We start from the raw sequence: 23,056 nt of genomic DNA, 5'->3' as shown, positions 1-23,056 counted from the left end.
GACATCAAGAGGCTGCGTCTCTAATCACCACGCTCACTTGCCCTCATCCTCTGGCTCCAGGTGGGAAGGAGACCCTCCTCATGGCCACCAGTAGTCTCCTCTCTACTTTAGGTTTGCTCTGTAAGGTGCTCCGGGCCAGACACGGACAACTTACAACATTCTCAGCAACAGTTTAGGAATATCTGAATAAGAGGAAATAGGCCAAGTGTTCTTCTTTTCTTTATTAATGAGCTGAGATACACAAAGACTTAATAAAAAGTTACATAAAAGGCTCAAGCATCATCGAGACCCTCAGGCATCACTCCCGTTTCACAATAATGGCTATCTGTTAATACTGGGTAGCGGAAGCTGTGCGCTCAGGGGCGCTCAACAATTCAAGTAGCTTTTGTTCTATGTAAACCCAACATGGAATTTCTAACCCAATGGGCTGCTTAATGGAGGGAATCTGTCTGTGGTTCCAGATTTACCGTCACACGTCTCCGGGGCCTTTGGGTCAGAGCTGCCATGTGTTAGTGGGTCACGTCTCCTGGGAAAGTGAGATTGGCCACACTAGGCCACCAGGCAGTCTCCACAGCAAACAACACAAGGTGGGGTCAAAGTCCTAAGAGAAACCATCCAAGTGACCGCCTGTGTGGCCAAGTATAGGAGAAGTCAGCGGCCAGAGCTCCCAGCTGGAGGGGTGGGGAAGATGGCTAAGATTACCTGTTGGGTAGAAAAGTCGCCCTCTAATTGGGGGGTGTCGTCAAAATTTTAGGAGAAAATTTGAGAGCACACAGTGGCAAAGGCATGGGGTGAGGGGATTTCAGGAAGGCTGTGTTCCACGGATGTGAAGGTAGCACTATTCAGGTGGTCTGGAAAACCAGTGGAAACACCAAAATGTCACCAAAGACACAAGTCCCATTGGACTCCTCAGTCATGGAGTAGTATGGCCAACTGGTGTTCCAACTGACCGTGCCACGTGACCATGGAGAAGCTACTGTACTGGGATGCCCCAGGGTCCACTCCATTCTGGCCTATTGGGAAGCCCCCACGGCTACAAGGGCCCACAGTTCCCTAAAACATGAAGAACTGTCTTTGAAAAGTGTTACCCATCTGTCTCACCTCTGGGGAACACAAGGTCATGGAAGATGAAGCCTGACCCCTGACTCAGCAGCAGCCAGCCTTTCCTTAACAAGTTTGTCCCTCGAGCACTGTGGAGCTGAGCTGCGGGCTGACTGCAGGACATGTGCCCTGGAAGATGCGGCCGGGGTGGGCAGAAGCACCGCCCGTGTTGGGGGAGGGGCCAGAAGCAGATGGAACCCGTGTGTCTGGTTACCTTCATGGCTAAGGGCTTCATTCTAGGTCAGCTGATCTGCCTCCAACAGGACTGCCCACTTGGGGCTGCCACGGAGTTGCAGGCTCTGCAGAGGGCAGGGGGGCAAGGGCGTGCTGGTGCTAGTCCATGCCCAGTAGCAGCTTTCCAGCAGTGGCTGCTGCCCTGGGTGCTCAGCTTCCCTTGCCACCCCACCATTCCTTCGCCGTGAAGCCTCTCCCTCTGTACTTCTTCCCGCCTGTCTTGCTGCCACCTCCTCCTCTCCTTTGCACATGGGGCTGCAGCAGACTCCGCTCAGAGGAGCAGAAGGGTCCGAAAGAGCCGTGTCCTGTTAGTGTTTAAAATGCCCATTAACATTATAGGACCTTGGGACACTCTGAAGTGCCTGATCTTTGTTATCTTTCCTTTCAGGGTCAGGGGAAAAAAGGCCATTGAGACAAATAAAGAAGTTTGATTTTCCAATTAACTGAAGTCCCAATGATTTCATTCGACACAGACTTGCTCTTCGGCTGGGCCCCCTGGTGCTGGTGATCTTGCTGAGTTAGGAACCCAGCACGCTTTCAAAACCAGAGAAGATGCCAGGTGTCTCCAGGTCCTGTGGGGTGCTCACTTTCTCGGGGTTTCTGTCTCTAAAGAGTAGCCAGGCCACCTGCTAGGGATGCGCTAGTTTGCCTAGTGATCTGATTTGTCAATGGAAAATGAGGTCACGAGCTCATCTTCTGACCTTCTGTTGGAGGGGTGGGCACTGTGGTTGCTGCTGCCCTCCCTGTGGTCCACCCTCCCTGGCTGGGAAAAGCCAGTCTCTGGATCCCACCAGCAGTACCTGAGAAGGAAGTGACATCTTCAGGAAGTTGGGGGAGTGTCCCCTTATAGAAACAGGTGTATGGGGGCCAGGTCATCACCCCAACCTTTCTTTCTCCTTTAATTATATGTTATGGTTAAGATCCAAGAGGCTAAGAAAAGTGTGTGCCAGAAAGGCAAGCGAATCCTAGGTTTGCAAATGCTTAGCGGGGTCTGCTTATTTACTGGGCTTTAAGGAGTGGTAGTCAGTGGACTCAAAGGGACAAATGGCTTCAGGTCTTGGTGCTGTCTTAGTAACAACAGTACTGGATGGTTTTTGGTTAAGATTCAGCATGAACTAGAGCTTTCTGGATGGCGTCCACGTTAGCTTACTGGGCCGAGCTGAGACACACATGCCCACGTCCGCGTTTGTGTCCAAGAGGCGCGAGGCAGCACAGACGGTGGAAAAGCAGGAAGAAACAGATCCGGGAAAGCCCTCAGAGCACAGAACTCAATCTGCACCGTCGGCCAAGTGAATGGACGCTTTTGCAAAGCCAGTCAGCTGACCTAACTTATGCATGTCCAGGATCATAAAAACCCTTCCGAAAATGGACATGCTCGCCCCAGCCTCTCTGCTCAGCAAAATAAAACTCCGTTTCCTAACACCTGCACCCTCGGGCACAGTAAAACCTTCTGGGTGAGCGCATCTCTCTTCTGTCCAGTCTGGAGGCTGGGAGTGGGCTGTTCCTCCCGCGGCCTCCGGCCACCGTCCTCATTCACGTCCGCGCTCTTGGTCCCTCCACTTGCATGTTGACCTGAGTTTTGGCACTCTGGGAAAACTCAGTTACGAACAACAACAACAGTATTCCAGACGTGTTCTCAGAGAGGTCTGCTGAAGCCCTGAAGCTCCCCCAGTCCGTGGGCACAGACCCCCTTAATAAAATAATAATCACTAAAATAATTTAAAAATCTACAAAAGCCCCGCCCCCCCCCCCCCCCCCCCAGGCTCAGACACTCTGGGCTGGGGGCAGGGGGATGGGGAGTGGATCATGGCTTGTTCAGTACTCTGTCCGTGGACACACACTTCCACATCACACTAATACTGTGTACTTCAAAGAAACAACAGCCACCGAGAGATGGGGAGGAACTGGGTTGAGTCAACGTGAGGGGCTTAGATGCTGCTTCTGTTTAGCATTGCTTCCCTGTCTCTCTTGAGACGTGGGAAAGCCTGTGCCCTTCTGGCAAAGCCGGAGCCTTGCTCCTCCCTGCCCACCCTCCCTTCCTCCCTTCCTGAGCCAGGTCCTCGGGCTGAGGGTCGTGGTTAGAAATGGTTTTCAGCGCGGTTAGGCAGTGGAGGGCCCCGAGGGCCGGCCAGTTCACGGTCACCATGGCCAGGGCCTCAGGCCCGTCACAATATCACGCACTGCAGTTTGTGGGTGCCGGTAGCCCGGTCGCCCCGCCATTTGGTTTTCTTCTTCTTCTTCTGGCTCTTTTCTGGAATCTGTTGCCTTTTGAGTCAGGGAAAGGCAGAAAAACAAAGTCAGAACGGGCTTTGCTTCTCCCTGCCCCTCTCCTCCCGGGGCCCTGGGTGTGCAGGCGGCAGGCCTGTTCTGGATGCTGGGGGAGGGCCTGGCCTGGCCAGTTGTCTCTGGGGCAGAGAGAGTGGGAAGGCAGGGAGGGCAGGGCAAAGCCTGTCGCCCTGCTGGGGAGAATTCCTGACATCACGCTGTGGCTGTAGTTCTTTAAATCGTGAACTACATTATGTGTTCTTCAGTACTGGCCTCTATTTTTATGTTTCATATTTTAAATAAAATGACAAGTCCATTGAGTCCAAATGTTTTTTGCATGTTTTCTGTTAACTCTTCCTATGTCTAAAGCCTGCCCTGGAACTACAGGTCCATAGCCAAGATGCCACCAGCTCCTGGCAGGACCGCATACCCCAACGGGAGGCAAAATGCCCACAAGAAGACCTTTCCACGAGTGTAGAGCCACCAGCTACGGCGTGAAGTGAGAGCTGCACTATCACAGTGCACACTGGGGACTAATGAGGAAAGGGCTCTGTGTGTGTGTGTGTGTGTGTGTGTGTGTGTGTGTGTGTGTGTGTCCTGGGGCGCCAACAGGCAGCAGGGGGAAAGCACTCTGCCAGGGTCCTGCCTGTGAGTTCACGACTGACCGAGAGCCGTAGAGCTCAGCAGCACACGGTAAGAGCCTGATATTTGAGGACCGCAGGTTAGGCTGTTCCGCACGGTGCAGACTTCGGAAATGGGCAGTTGGGTGACAGGGGAGCAGCCGGGAGGCTGTGGCAGCCCTCTAAGCACAAGGCGGTTAGGGCTGGGACCCTGACTGTAAAGGAATGCAGCGAGACCGCTGACGAGGCTTTCCGACCACACCTGGAGCCTGGCAGGGTGTGCGGTCTGCAAAGCGGGTGCATGTGCAACGCCCCAGCAACTTGAGCTGAGGAATCAGAACGGTGGTGGTTCAGGTGAACTGTCACGGGGCGCTCTGACCTCGGGGCAGTGGAGAGGACACAGACCTACTTCCTATGGTGTTGACAGGTGTGGTGTTGGGAGAACACGGAAGGCAGGTGGAGGAAGCCTGAGCTGTGGAGCTGAGAGGAGAGAGGAGGCCGTAAGGAGGCTGAGCTATAGCACCCCAGGCAGGAAGGCACCCCCCTTTAGCTCCGGGCTTCCCCCACAGGTAGGAGGAGTGAGAGGGTATGTGCAGAGGAAGATGGGAAGGGCGCGGAAAAGAAATGGATGGAGGGGTAAAAAATACAAAACAGGCCCAGAACTGCACGGCCCCGGCCTTGGAACAACAAGCCACGTCCCTCCAGTCCTCCCGGCGACCCACCTTGCTGCAGAGGGCTTGCTTCTGGGGGAGCGTGCAATGCTCACCTAATTACCCTAACCAGGTCATGGAAGGCTTTGTCGACGTTGAGAGGTGGGTCCTTGGCACTGGTTTCTATGTACGGAATCTGGAAGGCAAAGCTCAACTTGGTAAAAGTAGCACTGAGGTCCACAAAGCCCCGTTCTCTAAAACTGCAGATTGTCAGGGGTCCCAAGGAACCACCTGTCTTCAGAGACCCCCACAGAACCCTGGCGCCAACAACCTCAAGCCCCTTGGTGGCGTCTTGCTCCTTAAGGGTGGAAAATTTTGACAGCTTGTCTAATTCCCTTCTTATTCTCTAGTCATAGAGATCTTTAATAGACCCCTAAAAATAGAAAAAAAAAAAAAGATCTTTTTACATACTTGAAGACTAAAGACTGTTCCATTTATCAAACTAAAATAGGTTCTGATGCTATTCTTTTTTCTTTCTGAGGCCTATTTCTCCACTGTGAGGGGACTTCTGCCTCCTCCCGGGCCCTCCAGAGCGGACTCTGGAGGGAGAGGCTGAAGCGAGGCTGGGCCACGGGCAGGACGCTGCACCTCGGTGACCCCTAGCTGGTCTGTGCCTCCTTGCCCCCAACAGGCTTGCCGGGCTCAGCTCTTGTTTGGTCTGCATCTATGAGTCCGGGAGCTCGGCCACGTTCACAGAGGGCTTGTGTCTGCACGTCTGACACTGAGGAATCATCACCCCAGCTGAAAGACAGCAGCTCACCGGCAGATGTGGCTGAAGTGGCCCCCCACAGGACAGGTGTTGAGGGCCATGTCTACCCCAAGTCTCAGGCTGGCACAGGGAGGAGGACAGAGGTTACATGAGGTCAGGACGCACTTCTGAGCACACCTCTCCTCCTGCGTCAGGGACCCCGCGCAGACGGGAAGGCTCTGTGCCCACTCCCGCTTGAGTGGAGAGAGTGTGGGATTTGTGCAAAATATACAGGCTTCCCCAGGCCAGAGAGGGAGGCCAACTGTGGTCAGCCTGAAGAACTCAGGTGTATTTCAAAACTTCTTCCTGGTTACAAAATTAAGACATTTCATTATAACACTTTCAAAAAAGAAAAGCCCGGTGAAGAAAATAAAAATGACCAGCAGTACAAATGCATGGGTCGGGGTGGTGGTGACAAGGTGAGCTGTTACTTTAGAGGAGAATGTTGTAAACGACTGCCCAGGACACATCCTAAAGTACCGTCGCACATCGCTGTGGCTACAGGCAGAGGTCTCATAGCCGGCTAGACGCAAAGGGCAGAGCACACGAAGCAAGGCTGAGACTTTTCAAATAGTCATCCAACCAATCTTCGAGCCTCTGATAATACTGAAAGAACACTGCCCTCCACTGTAGGCTGTTTGATTGAGACGACTCTGGGCCCTTCGCCTGCCAGGTCTCAACATCCCTGAGCTCACCTTATTCCCACCTTCACCCACGGAGGTAAGCAAGTATCTCCACTGTGCCTCGGGGGGACACTGTGAGCTCGGAGTGGTGATGTGCTCGCCCAGAGCCACATCACAGCCGGCAGCAAATCAAGGTATGAAGCAGGTGCCTGTTCCATTCCCTGCCTGGCCGCCCATGGACAGCTAGGGGTGCCGAGATCAGCTTCAGGGCCCCTCCCAGGCATGGAGGGCACCCCTGCTAGGGCCTAGAAGCCAGAGTCCTGTGATACCCTGTGAGGCTGGGGCAACGTGCTTCCTTTTACACACCCAGAGCAGGGGCAGGAAGGTGCCTGTAGCTGGGGCTGGGACCCACTGGGACCGCCTTCACAGGCTGTGGCCCTGCCGGCTCAGCAGGTGCACAGTTCCGGGGGCCTCAGACCGCCACTGGTGCCGCCCCACCCACCAGGTCCTCGGGCGCCCTCTGCCTTCTTTCTGGGGGTCCTGCCTCTACCACTGAAGAAAGGCTGGGGCGCATTATCTGGGTTCTCGGAATTCTAAGGTTTCAGTAGCAAGGAGACTTAAACTAAAGGGAATGCTGCACTAAATGGTAGCACCGTCTGACTCCACCACAGGGCTAGGAAATGCCACCTTCCGGCGCCGGGTGGGGCGCCCGCCTTGGCAACTAAAGAGGAACTTGCCTTATGAGCTCTAAAATAGCATGTTGTCGATAGTAGCTCGCAGAGTCGCTTGGTCAAATGGTAAATGAGGTAGTGGCATTTGCTGCAGGAGAAACGTGGCTGGAGAGACTGGAGGCCCAGGTTGCAGCGGCGGGGACCAGGCAGCCTCCGCTCTGGACCCTCCCCCACCCCCCCACCCCCCGCTGCTTGGAAGGGACACGCAGAGGTGTCTGTTAGAGGCCTGAGGGACCCTGAGACTGGGAAATGGAGCTGGCTCCTCAGGCCTGTCTCTGTTCAGAACCCAGCGGTGAGTCTCCAGCTCTCCTCTGGAGACTGTGGGGCAGCGCAGTCCTGGTGGATCACTCCTTCCTCCTTGAGGTATGTTCTTCACTTGGCACCCATGACGCCCCACTCTGGCCCTCATGTGTCACCCACAGCTTAGGCCCTTTTGTGGTTTCCTCCTCACCTCCCCGCATCACTAGGTGAAGTGTCCTGGCCTCAGCCCTGGGACCCCTGCCCTATCTACACCTGCTCCCTTGGCGTTTATGGCTTCAAATGCCATCCACACTCTGTCGCTGCCAATACTTGCCCCAGATGCTGTATCTGACTGCCGCCTTGGCATTTCCATCCGATTATCCATTCAGCTCCTCAACCTCCACAGATCTGCAACCAAGCGCCTGTCTCGCACACGCTTCCTCCGATCGTCTCTCCTGCCCAGTTACCGACACTCTGGTCTTCTGAAAGTTGCTCCCAAACCACAGAATCACCTGCCACACCTTCTTTCTCTCACACCCCACATCCAATCTGTGCACATATCCTGTCGGCTTTCTTAGAAACACGTCCAGAATCCAACCACTTCCTTGCCACCTTCCCCAGCACCACCCTGGGCCGTGCTGACCTGCATCTGGGTTATCCAGCAGCCCCTACCTGGTTTCCCTGCTCCCACAGTTGGCCTCTATGGGGCCCTTCTCAACATGGCCACCGGAGAGAAGCTGTGCAGCCATAAGCCAGACCTCGTCATCACTCCTCACTCATAGCCCTCCAGTGGTTTCCCCTCTCCCTCTGAGCAAAAGCCCATAAAGTTTAAAGCCCTTCTCTGACCTGGCCTCCTGCTCCCCACCCCTCCCACTCCGGCTCCAGCTGGCCTCCTTGCCGAGCCTCAAACTCCTGCCTTAGGGCCTTTACACTGATTATTCCCGCAGCCGGAACATTCTTTCCCCAGAGATCGGCAGGGCTTCCTCCTCAGCTCCTGTGAGTCCTTGCTGAAATGCACCCTCCCTATAGCAAGGCTTTCCCTGACCACCCTATTTGGAAAAGCATCCTCCTCCACCTTACATTCCTGACCCCCTTCCCTGATTTACTTTTCTCCATAGCACATGTCACACTGTAATTTGCTTGGTTTATTATCTGTCTCCTGTCATTAGAAATAAGCACCATAAAGCCAGGAGTTTTATTTCCCAGGGCCTAGGGCAGTTACACGAACATGTGAATGGACGCAGAAGGCAGAGACAAGCATAAGCAACTTGCAGTGAGCCCCCTTCCTCTACTCACAGAGCTGGGCCCACCGGGCAGAGGGAAGGGGCAGCCTTGCAGCAGACCTCCCAGCAGGCAGAGTGGACTTCTACATAACTGACCCATGAGGCCAGGGGCCTGGGTTGTACCTGTGTGGGGGAGGGGTGGGAAGAAGCCCGGTGACCCCACCCAGCACATTCAGAGGGCAAAGGGGCAACACAATGAACTGAGAAAAAAAGAAAACAAAGATGTCCACTGATATTCACTGTGCGGCCTGGGCAAACCTCAGTCTGACCAACTGTAAGATGGGCATCATGGTACCTACCTCAGCATGTGGTGGTAAGGAGTGATCGCTCCCCATAGAACAGGGCTCGGTGAACTGCCGCTGGTCCGATGATTCTGAGCATAATCAGGCAGCTGGCTCAGAGAACTCGATAGAAGCCAGCCCTCTGCACAGCCCAGGGATGAATCTGCTGTGTTGGGGGCCAGGAGGTGGCCTGAACACCAAGCTCGCAGGCCACTGTGAAGGGACCTGGACCCCCCATCAGAGCTCCTCACGACCGAGAAGAGGGTGCTTTCTCTCAGGTCTGCTGTTTTGTTTCACCACAAGAGCCCTCATCACCTACGCCCTGCCAGGCCTCTCTGCGGGATCTAACCCACTACCCAGGAGGCCCGAGGTCCCGCAGGAGTGATGGGCACAGCCTTCTACACAACCCGGACTGCCCAGCACATCTACACACACGTGCACACACCCGCATGCACGCCACCTACATTGTGTTTGGTCGCCATTTCTTTTCCTTGCTCCCTGGTGATTTTCCTCAAATGCATCAGATCGACCTTGTTGGCCACAAGGATCATCGGAAAGGACTCTCTGGGGAATAAAGGAATAGCAGCTCATGAAATTGCACTGCCCTCACACCTGCTGAAGGCAACACAGCCACACCTCAGGCATAAGGCAGCCCACGCTGCCTCCCCAGTGGGCTTGAGGCTGACTCCTGAGTCCCTTTTCCTCCGTGTCTCCAGGCAGGGGAAGGGGGCCCCGGGACTGCGTCTTGGTTTGGAGGTGTCGGCTTACTGCAGGGAGAGCAAAGAGGTCCCCCCTTGCCCCGCCCCCGGGGAAACCCCTGGGTCAGCACCATCAGAGAGGGCTCCTGAGAGGCTGCTGGGCAGGGGGCTGGCTTCCTGGATCTGCTGCCTCTCATCTCCCTCCCATGCAGGGCTGCTGCGGGCCATCCGCAGGGGCTGGGAAAGAGCCCCAGGGCCGGTCTCTGGTATATGGGCCGGCACTCAGTAAATGGCGGCTGCAAAAGCAGGATGGCTCCCAGGAGAGGAAGGATGGAAGCACAAGGCACGTGTGCCTTAAAAGAGTCCCATCAATGCATGTGGCCATATTGCTGTCCAAAGGTGAAAGAAATGCCAGTCTTACAGCATCTTTAACATCACTGGGCATTTTCATCTAAAAAATTCATAATTTAACAGGTGAAAAATAATACTTTATTATTTTCCCTTGCACTTGGGTTAGCCAAAAGGTTGAATATTTTCCCTACTTTGGAGTCATTTATGTTTTCTCTTTTGAAATTCCCATAGTCAGGGGCTTAACTTCTATCTATGGCTCTGAGTTTTATGTATCTATGTGAGTGTGTATCCCTTTACCTGGTAAAATTATTAACACTTTGCCATTGGAACAGGTGTTAACTGGATTTTTCTGAATTTACTGAGATTTGTTCAAAGCTTGCTGTTTTCTTAATTAATTTGTCCTTTTACTCTCCTATGTGGCCTCTTTAAGAGCCAATTAACTGAAAAGACCAGTTAGGCTTAAAAGAAACTACAAATTATTTAATTACTCCATATCATGCTAAGGAAAAAAAATGAGCCTTTAATTAGGGGCTTGTAAATCTCACAGTCAAATGTGATGTAACCACTTACAATGCATACTGGAGAGGAAATTCATTTTTTCTTTGAACGTGATAAAATTTGGTTAAATTGGGGCCATCCGTGGGGACTGTTTAGGAGAGATGGGAGGGGGCTGACTCAAGGCCCCGGAAGCAGTTTGGCCCTGCGGAAAGAGCTGGGGTAGGAGGCAGAGGGACCAATGTGTGAATTCAGCTCTGCCCCTCTGTGTTTCAGCTTTCACCTGAGACTCTGAGAGACAGACAGACAGACACACAGAGGCCGCTCTGAGCCAGGAGCTAGGACGTCCTGGCCCAGCTGCCCTTACCTGTCCTTGACGCGCAGGATGAGCTGGTGGAAGCGGTCCACATGCTCGAAGCTGGCCTTGTCCGTGACCGAGTAGACGATGAGGAAGCCATCCCCCGTGCGCATATACTGCTCCCGCATGGCGCTGAACTCCTCCTGCCCGGCTGTGTCCAGAACTGGGGTGGGATGAGGCCACTCAGGGGCTGTCACCACCCACGGTGGAGCTCCCAAGGCCTGCAGACCCCCATGCTGCTTCTGCTGTCTCCAGGGTGGCTCCAGCCAAGCTGGCCCCATGAGAGGCTGCACGACTTTCCTGGGCTGAGGTGTAAGGGACCCAGCAGGGCCTCACACCTCCACGTGTGAGGCCCTAACAGACTCATTTGTGGACCTGCTGATTCCAACCTACTTGCCCCCTGGGACTTAACTGTCTACAGAAAAGCCTCATAAAGCCAGTGATCAGCTCTGCCACAAAATCCCTCTGGGCGCCCCACACCCGGGCTTGGATCCCTGCTGGTCCTTACAAACTGATTCCTAGGGAAGTTACCTGACTCTCTGAGCCCCCCTTCCTCTTATATAAGATAGAAACAATGCTTCTACCTTGCAGCCTCTAGAGAGGAGAGCCCCAGGACATGCACTGGGGAAGCCCTGAAAAGGCTGGTCAGGTAGGGTCCTCAGTCCCTGTGTGGACAGACAGCAGGCAGGCCGCAGGGGAGGAGAGGCCTCTGAGAGCCAGGATCACTTGGCCCTAGGATGGGGCTGTCACAGGGTGGTAGGAAGGGCTGGGGAGAAGGAGGGGGGAACCATCTCAGCAAAGGCTCTCTTCCCAACACATCCATCCCCCTCTCCCTCCCTCCACCCCGTGGACTCCTGAAGCCCACACTCCTTCAGCTTCCTTCCTGCTGAGATAAAATCCTCCCCCCAGGCTGTTTCAGAGTGGTCACAGCCACTGCTGGGGGATCTCCTTTGAGATGCATGGGCCTGACCCCCTCAGGCCTGCTAAAGCCCCTCAGCATCCTGCAAACCCCTGCTCACCATCCAGCCTTTCCCATTTCCTAGCTCACTCTACTCTCTGACAGACCCATTTTCCTTCTCCCTGGAGGCAGTGGAGCTGATGGCTCTAGATTTTGGAGCCAGATTCTGGGCTGAGTCTGGTTCTTCATTCCTAGAGTATGATCCTGGGCAAGCTCACTTCTCTGTGCCCTTGTTTCCACAATGAGGATTCTAAGGGTTGTTTTAAGTTAAAATACTAAGACCCAGGGCACCTGGGTGGCCCTAGTCAGTTAAGCATCTGCCTTCAGCTCAGGTCATGGTCCCAGGATCCTGGGATTGAGTCCCACATCAGGCTCCTTGCTCAGCCGGGAGTCTGCTTCTCCCTCTCCCTCTGCCTGCCACTCTGCTTCCCTCCCCCTGCTTGTGCTCTCTCTCTCTCTGTCAAATAAATAAATAAAATCTTTAAAAACAATACTAAGACGCTTGGAGCAGTGCCTGACACAAAGAAGCCCTATAGGAGGGTCTGGTGAGAGCTTGTTCTCCTTACCTGGGGTGCTCTCTCCACCTCTAGGCCATCCCCCAACCACCCCTCCTCTCCTGCTCCCCTTACCTTGGCCAGCTAACTCTGACTCATTGCATTCTGCTGCCTGAGCTCCCGGGGACTCTCCCTACCCCTGTACAGACCCTTTATGGCACACTGTCCTTCCTGCCCATTTAAGAAGCCCTCAGTTGGACTGTCAGCTCCAGAGGTAGGGGCCTGGTCTGCTTGGAACCTGGCACACCAGCACTCAAATAGTAGCTGAATGAATAAATGAATGTGAAGTCTACCCAATTTTGTTCATTCATTCATTCACTGAGGAAATATGTGAGAGCCTACTATGTGCCAGGCAGTGTTCTAGGCACTATAGATCCAGAGTGAATGAGACAAAATCCTTGCTCTCCTGGGCCTCACAATCTAGTAAGAAGATTGGCGAACAAATGAATGGGTAATATAATTTCTGGTGGAGTACATACTGTGAAGAACAATATAGCCAGCTGAAGGTTATTGGTGGAAGTTGGTGTCACGTTGGGTAAGGACCAAGGGCAACTAAATAAATCCCACTGGCAAAACAGATGAAAATGTCATAGATTTGGCTGAAGGGATGGGAAGGTGAACAGAACAGCAGAAGACATTCAGGTGATATGTAATTAATGGATTCACAGATTTTGAAGGTGTGTATTGTCCAAAACTAAAACTAGAGATCTAGGATATGTGAAAATATGATCGTTCAGAATTTTAAAAACCCAATTCAATGGGGAGCTGAAAGTCAAAATGAACCCTCTGGAAAGGGAAAATGGTTACTTTACATATTGATTGCCTTAAAAATAATATTACCCATGCTTTCTAAAAGAATTCTTGGAGGAAATACTTCAGCAGAGTGAAAAATAGATCCATGAAAGAAAAAGATGAGTGGTATTATAAACAATGATAAACAAGGAAGACAGCCAAACCTGAGTTAAGTTTAAATAAATGTCATTACACAATAGAACTAAAATCTATGATAATCCATATGCGAGGTTAGGGGCTGGGAAAAAGTAAGTTACTACTAAATTTGTTGCCTCACTTGGGAAGAGGCTAAAACTAATAATTACATCCAGATGTTGATAGAAAAAATAGAATTATACACACACAAACACATGTATGTACATAGAATAACCACTAGAAATAAAACTCAAAAGTTCCTAGTCATCAGAGGGGGAAAAAAAAAAGAACAAAGTAAATGGGACCAATCCAACAAAAGGCAAAAACAAACTACACAAAAATCAGAAGGCTAAAAAAGGAGACATGCAAGAAGATGGCAGATGTAAATCTAACCATGACTAACAGCGGTAAAGGCAAACGGGTTAAATCTACCCATTAAGGCAGACACCCAATACAAAATCCATTTGTCTGCTACTACAAAAGACACATATAAAACACAATGACACAGAAAGAATGAAAAGTGAAAGGGTAAAAAAGGATATGTCAGCCACATGCATCCACAAAATAGGATTCAAGGCCAATGCATTGAACAGGACAAACCAATGTATTTATAATGGGAAAAAGTACAAGCACCAAGAAGTGCCAAAGTCATCAATCATAAGCATGTAAGAATGTTGCCTAAAATACACATGGATAAAAACCTGATTTTTAAACACAGTAGGTATAGACAAATCCCATAATCACCATGAGAGAACTTGAACAGGCCTCTCTTAGAGAGACAGAACAATTGGCCCCCTGAAAAGTAATGATCTAAATAATGCAATTTTAAAACTTAATCTGAGAGGGGTGCTTGGCTGGCTCAGTTGGAAGAGCATGCGACTCTTGATCTCAGGGTTGTGAGTTCGAGCCCCATGTTGGGTGTAGAAATTACTTAAGTAAACTTAAAAAAAAAAAAAACTTAATCTGAGAGAACAAACTTTACATTCAAACAGTAAATAAGCATTTTCAAACGCACATGAAATCGTCACAAAAATTGGCCACATATTAGGTCATAAATAAAAATTTCAACAAATTCCAGAAAGCAAATGTCACATGGGCTATGTTTTGCTTATATGCAATAAGTTCAGAAATTAACAGCAACATGAATATAAAAACTATCCACTTAGAAGTTTAAAAAGCTATACTGCTCTATAATGCTCTAGTTAAAGAGAAAAGCAAAGCAGAAATTACAATTTAGAACTGAACAACAATGAACAATATAAAACCTCTGGTTTGAGGCCAAAGTGGTACTCAGAGGAAAATTACAGCTTTAAATACACTTCCAAAAACGAGAGAGACTGAAAATTATCTAGGCATTTAAATTAAGGGGCTAGGAAAGGAAAAATAAAACCAAAGAAAGAAGAAATCATCAATGAAAGTAGAAATTAAGAAAATGAGAGGAAAGAAAAGTAGTAGATATCTAAAAATCAAAAAAGCTGACTTTTGAAAGGACCAATTAAAAAAAAAAAAAAGCTTTTAGCAATTCTTACCCAAGACAAAAGAGAAAAAAGACTAATAAGCCTTTGGAACGAGGAAAGGCCTATGACTATGGATCTAGACATATATTTAATTCGGAGAGAAAACTATATACAGTTTCATAGCAAAAAAGTTTCAATTCTGGATGAAATGTATAATTTAAGAAAATATAAATGAACAAAATTGGCTCAAGAAAAGGTATAAAACCTGAATAGGCCAATAATTATCCATGAAATCGAAGAGACAAATCTCCCCCATGAATGGCACAAAGCTCTTTTTATTATCTACCTATAAACTGCTCCAGAGCCTGGAAAATAAAGGAACTTTCCAGCTCATTGTAACAGCCTAAGCATACTCCTAGTAACAAAGCGGACAGGGGTGGCATGTGGTTGTGGGGTTAACGGCCAGGCCCGCCCCACCTTCCGGGGACAGGAGCAGCCTGCGTGTGGGACGCAAAGAGGTGCATTCTGTCATCCATTTGCCAACCCTCTTCTAAACACCTATTCAGTGCCCACCACTCTGCTTGGTACTTGGGGTAGTTAAAGAATAAGCGGCATCTCGCTATCAAGGTACTTAGAGGCTAGCTGGGCTGGTACTTAAAGAAAGATAACACCATAGGACAGAAAGTGATACATACTATGGGAAAATCTAGGTCAGGCAGGGAGGTCCCTTCAGCTTGGAGGGATAATGCAAGGTTTTAGCCAAGAGGGGATATTGATCCTGCCCTTGAAAGAACAGCATTTGACATCAAAAAGATAGGGTCTGGGGAAGGCCTTCCAGGCAGAGAAACAGCATGAGCAAGGGCCTGGAGGCTGGGAAGAAAAGGAGGTCGGTGTGCTGGCATAAAAGTTCTGTGATGCGGGAGCAGGTGGAAGAGAGGAGACAGAGAGACTAGGGGCTGGGGCTCTTGGATCCTGAACTAAAATCTTTGAACTTAGTGGGTGCTGGGGATCTACCAAAGGTTCAGAGAGGGAAGAGATGTAGTCAGAGGGGGGTGAGTGTGGCAGCCAGAGAGGGAGGAGCCTGGAGGGGGAGGCTGTGAGGAGGTGGAGGAGGGGCCAGGGCAGAGGCAACCAGGGCATCAGTGAAGGCAGGTGCGCCTGAGAGGCAGAGGAAACAGTGAATGGGGAGACACTGAGGACACAGGACACAGGGAATGGGGGCCGAGGGGAGAGAGAAGAGTGGAGGGCGCCGTGGAAATTCTACACCTTGGAGCCCCAGCAGGTCAGGTGCAACCTGGGAGGGACAGACGTGGGGGCTGAGCTGGGCCTAGTCTGGTTTGGGGTTCGTGCCCCCCTCCACACACATACACCTGGAAGTGCCTGGGCACAAGCCCCTCGTCAGCGGCTCTGCCTCCCAGGGAGGCTGAAGATCCCGGGCATTGAGGCTTTAAGAAATTATGATGCCGCCTGCATTTCCCATCCTGATGTCATGAAGGTAGGAGGACTCCGGAGACAGAAAGTACTAGTCACTGTGGGAGAAGAGGTGTTGTGCCAGTGTGTGTGTGAGAAAGAGAGAGACAGAGACAGAAGACGGCAGAGAGACACAGCCAGAGGCAGCCGGACTGTGGAAGGAGGGAGAAGAGAGACAGAGTTTGGAGACAGAGGGGGTCGGTGCTGTGCACCTGTCTGCCCTGCTCCAGTCTCCCCACCCAGAGGTCGACGGGGCCAGCTGTGCAGCAGAGGAGGGTGTAAGTGGAAACCCCGAGGCTGCTCTTAGATCTTGCGGATTTCAGAAGCCCAGCCCCACAGGCTGGCATGGCACCGGGCCCCCGGCAGGCGGGCAGCCAGCGTGTGGGGGCAGCAGCCTGGGTCCCGGCTGAGCCCTCCTCCTTGCCCCATCCCCTCTTCCTCTTCCTTCTTCTCTGCCTCCTCTTCTTCTTCCTCCTCAGGGCTGCCAGAGGGAGGCACGCCCTGGCACGGGCTCGGGGCTGGGACACTGGCGGCAGCCCAGGGTACAGTCTGAGCTCTTTGGCTGAAAATAGTCCTGCCCACCATGTTCCTACTGGCAGCAGACACCGTGCTGGGTTTTCTACACACACACGCCCTCTGAATCCTCCTCGTGGCCTCTAACAAATGCGGAAACTGAGGCCCAGGGAGTTGAAGGGATCTGCTCAAGGCCACACACTGGGAAAGAGGCCACTCCAACTTCCCCAAGGCCCAGCTGTCCCTGCCCATCCAGTCTTTTATCTTCAACCAGAGGGTGTGGGTCTGGCCACCCACAACCAGCCGGGCTGTGTCTCGATTCCAAGCCTTTGCACAAGCCATGATCTCCAACCAGAATGGCCTCTCACCAGCCACCCCAGCCTCCCCCCACCTTCCCCCAGCATGGCTGCACTCTGCCTCCTCTCCTGAGAGCCCCAGCCCCTGACCTCTGTCTTTGAACCCGTCCTATTTTGTGTGTCCTGGGTTCTGTGAGTTCTGTGGGTTTTTCCGAGTCAGTGCCTCTAGGCCTGGCTCAGCTCCCCACCGTGGGGTGGAGCTCCACAGGGGGGTTGGGAGGGGAGCCGGGCTTTCATTTCCCTGGGTTTCTCGAAAGCTTCAGCACCCAGGGCAGGTTCAAAAAATACTTGCAGGATGACTAGACAAATCATGTGCGTACTATAGGAAATGCAGTTGCTGTGTTCAACCAGCCCTTGCCAGCTTTACGGGAAATCATGAAAAAGTGACTTTTTCACTTGTGTAATGCACCCCTCATGGTGAGGTAAGGACTCTGGAATATGAAACAATACAGATGACAATTTCTAGAGATAAAATGTCTCCAAGGACCATGCCTCCTGTTTTCTACCTTTCTCTAATGCACAGGACCATGGTGGGAGGTAGGAGTGATCATGCCCATCTTACAGGGCAGTCAGGTGGGGAAGCCTATGCTCTTCCTAGGAGAAGACTCAAATAAAAATATGGCACATAGCTGAGCATGGGTAGTGATGAGGGCACTTGACTATTTTTCTTATGTTCTCCATTCTGGGTAAGAGTGTGTATGGAGTGGGCTGGGTGCCAGGTAGAAGGGCTAGACCCATTGACCGTGCACTGTTTCCAGAAAAAGGGCTGCTTTCTTCTCCGTAGCACTGGCAGGGTGTGGAAAGCCACGCCACTCGGGACTCTCTAAGGGGGAGGGGGCTAACTCCTGGGGCGGATGTGGCTGGCTCCCTGGCAATGGGGGCGCTTCCCTCTGGCAGTGGCCCCAGCCTCGACTGACTTCAGGATGGCATCAGGGGAGAAGTGCTGGCCACCAGCCCCAGGGGATGCTTACTCCCGAGGCCACCCTCCTGCAGCTGGGGGAATGGTGTGAGGAGGCCTTGGGATACCCTTTCATGAGGTCCCTAGATTTCCTGACTTGGTAAACACATCACATGTGTGGGTGCACATTATTTCAAGGAGACGGTCCATGGCTTTGTGGAACTCTCAGAAGAGCTGGGAACACCCCACCCCCAAACAAATGTCACTTTTAGGGAGGGAAGAGAAGAAAAGAGAGAGGGGGCACTAGGGGGTCTCAGCTGTGTCACCAGGAACATCCCAGAGAGAGAGGGTAGCCTGGGAGGGGCCTGCCGATGGACAGAAACGGGGAGACAAAGCGCTGGCCTACAAGCCCATTTCCCACAACCACTCAGGGCGTGGGGGGAGGCAACATTTCACAGGTGACCTGCTCAGGTTCACACTGCTAGAGAGCAGGAGAGGCAGATTAGAATACCAGGCTGTCTGGGGCCAAGCTTTGCTCTGCTCCTGGCACCAGCCTGTCTTTGAGCGAGGAGGACAAAGGCCTGGAGGCGATACTTCTGACACCCACCCCACCTGCTTACCCCAAACCCTCCACCTACTCCACACCTGCCCCTGTGTGGCCGCACAGAGCTGGGAGGAGAGGGCTTATGGCTCTGCACCTGGCTCCCTTTAAAGTCCTAGCACCAATTCTGGGACCCTTCAAACACCCAACAAACCTGAACACATCCCCATCCAGTCCTCTCCCACTCCCGGGGCCACTGCTTCCCACCGCCTCCTCTCCTCCAGCCTCCACTCCCAGCTGAGGGTGTGAAACAGAGATCACCAGCTAAATTCCACGAGCTTCCAAATCAACCCACCTCCCAGACAGCGGGAGCCTCACACACGGCAGGAGGCAGGCGCATCCACTGCAGAGAACAGTTTCGAGTTTCCTCAAAAAGCGAAACGTGGAGTTACCATTTGACCCAGCTGTTACATGCCCAGGGGCGTACCCAAGAGAAGTGAAAACATAGCCACACAAAAACTTGCACAAGAATGTCCAAAGCAGCATTATTCCCAAAGGCCCAAAGTGGAAACAACTCAAATGTCCAGCAGCGGATGAGTGGATATAATTCACGTCTAAAAAGGAATGAAATTCTGATACGGGCTACATGATGATGCACCTTGAAAACAGTCCACAGAGTGAAAGAGGCCAGTCTCAAAGGCCGCTTACTATATGGTGCTGTTTATATACATGAAATGTCCAGAACAGGCGAATCCGGAAAAACAGAGTAGATCAGAGGTTTCAGGGGCTGGGGTAGGGGGAGGGGAGAATGGGGAATGACTGCTTTAATGGGTGAGCTTTCCAGGGGGAGGTGATGGAAATGTTGGGGAATCTGTGGCGACCCAAGTGATTGTTGGTTTGTGAATCCGTCAGCAGTTGTGAATCGACCAGCAGTTGGTCTGTGAATCGGTCAGCAACTGTGTGTATGCACTAAAAAACACTTGATTGTATACTTTACAGGTGAGTTACATCTCAATTAAAAACACTTGTATGAGGAGCCCCCCCCCCTTTTCTCTGCAACACACGCCACTGTCTTCTTGCTGTGGGGGATGACCTGAGCCTGCTCCTGTCCAAGACCACGCCCTCCAGCGGGCACTGGGTCCCGTCCTCTGTCACCCAGACAAGGACACTGCTACTATTGGGGCCCCTCCCCTCTCTGGCATCACCCATTTCTCTTTTGGTTCATTTCCACCAGTATGTAAACATACTATAATTTCTCTTGCCTAAAAAAAAATAAAGCCAAAAAAATTAAGAGTGGAAAGCCCGCCCCTTGAGCTCACATCTCCTTCCAGCTTCTGTCCCTTCTCTGTTCCTCTTTACAGGCACACCTCTTGACTTGTCTGTTCTCACTGCCTGTTCTTCCTCCCCTCCAGTCTCTCTTGAACCCACTAGAATCAGACTCTCATTGCTGGTCACTCTATCAAGACTGGTCTTGTCAAGTCACCAACGACCTCCGCATCACTAAATCCAATGGGCACGTCTCAGGCCTCATCCCTCTGGGCCACCTACTGACACCGGAAGTGGTGATGGTTCCCTCCTGGTTGGAAAGCCTTCTCCACCTGGCCTTGGGACATCACTCTTTCTCGGTTCTTCTCCTACTGAAGTGACTGGTCGTGCTCTGTCCCCTCATCTCCTTACCCTCTAAACGATGGTGGGTCCCCACACTCAGTCTCAGGACCCTTTCTCTAAGCCACGTTCACTTTGTTGGCCATCTCTCAATTCATGGCTTACATGTCCACTCCCAAATGTCCATCTCCAGCCTATACATCTCTCCTTACCTGCCCTTACTCCAGACTCCAACGTCCAGCTGCCTGCTTGACTTCTATTTGTATGTGAGAAAGGCATCCCAGATTTAACGTGTCTAAAATTAAACTCTTGATTCTCCCACCAAACTTGCTTTTCACCAGTCTTCCTAATGTTGATAAACATAACTATTCTACCAGTTGTGCAGGCCAAAGGCTTTTCACCAGTTTTCCGAATGTTGATAAACATAACTATTCTACCAGTTGTGCAGGCCAAAGACTCTTCCCTCTCTACCCGCACCTCATGCCATATACTCGATCCACAAATCCTGTTATTTCCTCCTTCAAAACACATCAAGAAGCTAATTCCTTCTAGCTATTTCCTTCAGTGGTGCCCTAGTCTGCCTGGCTTCTTAACTGGTCTCCCTGATTCTGCCCTGGTTCCTCTACTCCTTTTAAAATATCAGACTATGTTCCTCCTCTACTCAAAACCCTCCAATGGCTTCTTATTTTTCTACGTTGACCTATGAGACCAGTGCCTCCCAGCTCTCTCTCTGACCTCTCCTATTAGCGCTCCCTCATTTGCTCTGTGCCCTGGACTCCTACCTATTCCCCCAAAAGGCCAAGCACACCCCTGCCTCTGGGCCTTTGCACCTGATGCTCTCTCTGTCTGAGATTCTCTTCCTTCAGGTATAAGTACAGCTTTATCCTTCACATCTCTGCTCCAATATCACCTTATCAGGTGCTTTGGACATTCTTGCACAAGTTTTTGGGGGATATGTTTTCATTTCTCTTGACCAGCCTATGTAAGAAAGCAACCCCTTCCTCACTATTTCCTTTACCTTGCCTTATTCTCTTTCATAGCATTTATTACCACTTGACACATTACGTATTTGCTTATGCTCTGTCCCTCCCATTCTAACATAAGCTTCATGAGAGCAGGGACTTGACTTTGTCAAATGCTGCATCCTCAGAGCCCAAAAGAGAGCCAGGCACATGGTAGGTACCCAGAAGTATTTGTTGAGTGAATTAGCGAACTCATCCATGTACACAAAACTCAGGGGCCAATCCACACATCGCTGGAGAGGAGAGGTGGTAGCTCCAAGTCAGGGGCTCAAGCCTCACTCCTGGAGCTTTCCAGAAGCAGGCAGACGGGTTGGTGGTCTCTCATCTGCAGGTGGGATAATGCCTATTCTTGAAAGCACGAAGCCCCCATCATAACTAGGACTATAAATCATATCAGAACAATCACAGCACTGATAGGCATCTCCTGAGGTCTGCTACGTGCCAAGCCCCTCACAAGGTACCTTATCCCTTCCCTCCCCCGGTAAATAGGTGCCAGCGCCAGGCTGGCATTGGAGATACGATGGTGGGCAAAGGACACAGTCTCTCCCTCAAGGAGCTCATCCTTTATATTGCTTCATTTACGCTCTGCAACAACGCTGAGGGTGTATCCCATCTGAGACACAAGCCCCACCAATGAGGGCACATGGTCTTGGTGCAGAGGCTGTCCGTGCCTGAGGGAAAGAAGAACTCACACCTAGGGCAGGGTGACAGCAGGCTGGCAGTGGCCGCACTGGGGCCTGGGGGCAGGTGGCATCATGCTATGCACGGGCGGATTGATAAGATCTCAAACTTATTAACCTGGCTGGTGCACTCAGCCCAAATAGGTCACGGGACAAAGAGCAATCAGCATGAAGTTCTGAAGTCAGGGCAAAACCCAAAAGTAACTGCAGGAGTATAGGACCTGTCAGCAATGTGAGAGGAACCCCACCTGGGGCTTGGGGTGCAAACCCCCAGACTGACTCCTGGCTGTGCTGTTTGACGGGGGTTGGGGGAGGGGTGCGCGTCGCACACACACCGTCATCACGCAGCCTTGCTGAGCTGACTCTAGGTCACTGGCTGATGGAGGCTCCTCAGCTCCCAGCCCAGCAGGTGGGGTTTAGCTGGCACAGGACAAGAGTAAGATCCTTCGCTTTGGGGTCAGAGGAAAGGGACTCTAATCAGCTGTGTGACCTTGGCCATGCTATTACCCCTCCCTGAATCTTGGTCCTTCCCTGCAGGGCCCTGACTGATCAGAGGGCCGCGGGACAGGCGCTGGAGCAGGAGGGAAGGGCCCTTGGGGACAGAGAACAGCGGTGGCAGCGACCTTCCAATGGCATGGACGTAGTTCACCGTCTTATCAAGTCGTAGGGCAGTGCTGGTGCCCACTGGTGGAGGCCTGGCTATGCTCCCCTGGAAGCTGGAGACGCTAATCTCCATGTGGCAGAACCGTTACAAGGAGGAAATAAAATAATCCCTGTAAACCTCTGAGCACAGACTCTGGCCTTCCAGAAAAGTCTGGTCAGGAGGAACTGCTCCCACTGCCACGAACGGGAAGGAGCCACAGTGAGAGAGGGTTTGGGAGGTCGATCTGGCTTTAGTGTACCAGGAAGCACTGCCCTAGGCAGCTCGGAGGTCAGTGAGTTGCACGTTACTGGAAGCATGCAAGCAGTGATGGCTGATGGAACCAGGATAAAGGGTCAGGCAGAGGCCCGCAGGGCTGGATTTCATAATCTGAGGCTAGTGGCCATGTTCTCTCATAAAGGAAAAAAGGGAAATTCCTCCCACATCACTGCCAGCGGGAAAAGGGGAGGATGGCTGGGCAGGTGGAAGGATAGGCCCGCTCTGCCGGTACCCCATTCTTGGTTGGGGGAGCCATGGGGAAGTGCTTACTCAGAAGCTGGCCCCCCAAGTAAAGCCTCTAGACCAGAAAAATACACTCAATAAAGGTTCCTTTTGCTCTTGCTGCCCTTCCAATGTCCTCCTTCCCTCCCCCTCCCCAGAAAGAATGTGGATTCAAGTGTTCAGGGAAAAGCCAGGT

The 23,056-nt window shown here is 51.8% G+C and overlaps 1 protein-coding gene across 17 annotated transcripts in view; it reads right to left on the bottom strand.

Annotated features, from left to right (window-relative positions):
* Positions 1–202: 202 nt before the first annotated feature.
* MRAS (muscle RAS oncogene homolog) overlaps positions 203–23,056 on the bottom strand; it is a 53,821-nt gene continuing 30,967 nt past the window's right edge. For 3 of the 17 annotated variants that reach the window (XM_035723007.1, XM_027586628.2, XM_035723004.1), the window contains 6 exons: positions 10,748–10,901; positions 9,301–9,400; positions 8,855–8,928; positions 7,039–7,120; positions 4,987–5,066; positions 203–3,600 (listed from right to left, as the gene is read on the bottom strand). In XM_035723007.1, the coding sequence (XP_035578900.1) occupies positions 3,501–3,600; positions 4,987–5,066; positions 7,039–7,120; positions 8,855–8,928; positions 9,301–9,400; positions 10,748–10,901 (590 nt within the window). In that variant the 3' untranslated portion in view covers positions 203–3,500. The other 14 variants (XM_035723020.1, XR_004819428.1, XR_004819427.1 and 11 more) reach the window with 14 other exon arrangements.

Source organism: Zalophus californianus, chromosome 1 (genome assembly GCF_009762305.2).
Source record: "Zalophus californianus isolate mZalCal1 chromosome 1, mZalCal1.pri.v2, whole genome shotgun sequence".
Lineage (NCBI taxonomy): Eukaryota > Metazoa > Chordata > Mammalia > Carnivora > Otariidae > Zalophus > Zalophus californianus.
The sequence above is the reverse complement of the archived record's forward strand: the minus strand, read 5'-3'. Positions and strand labels throughout refer to the sequence as shown.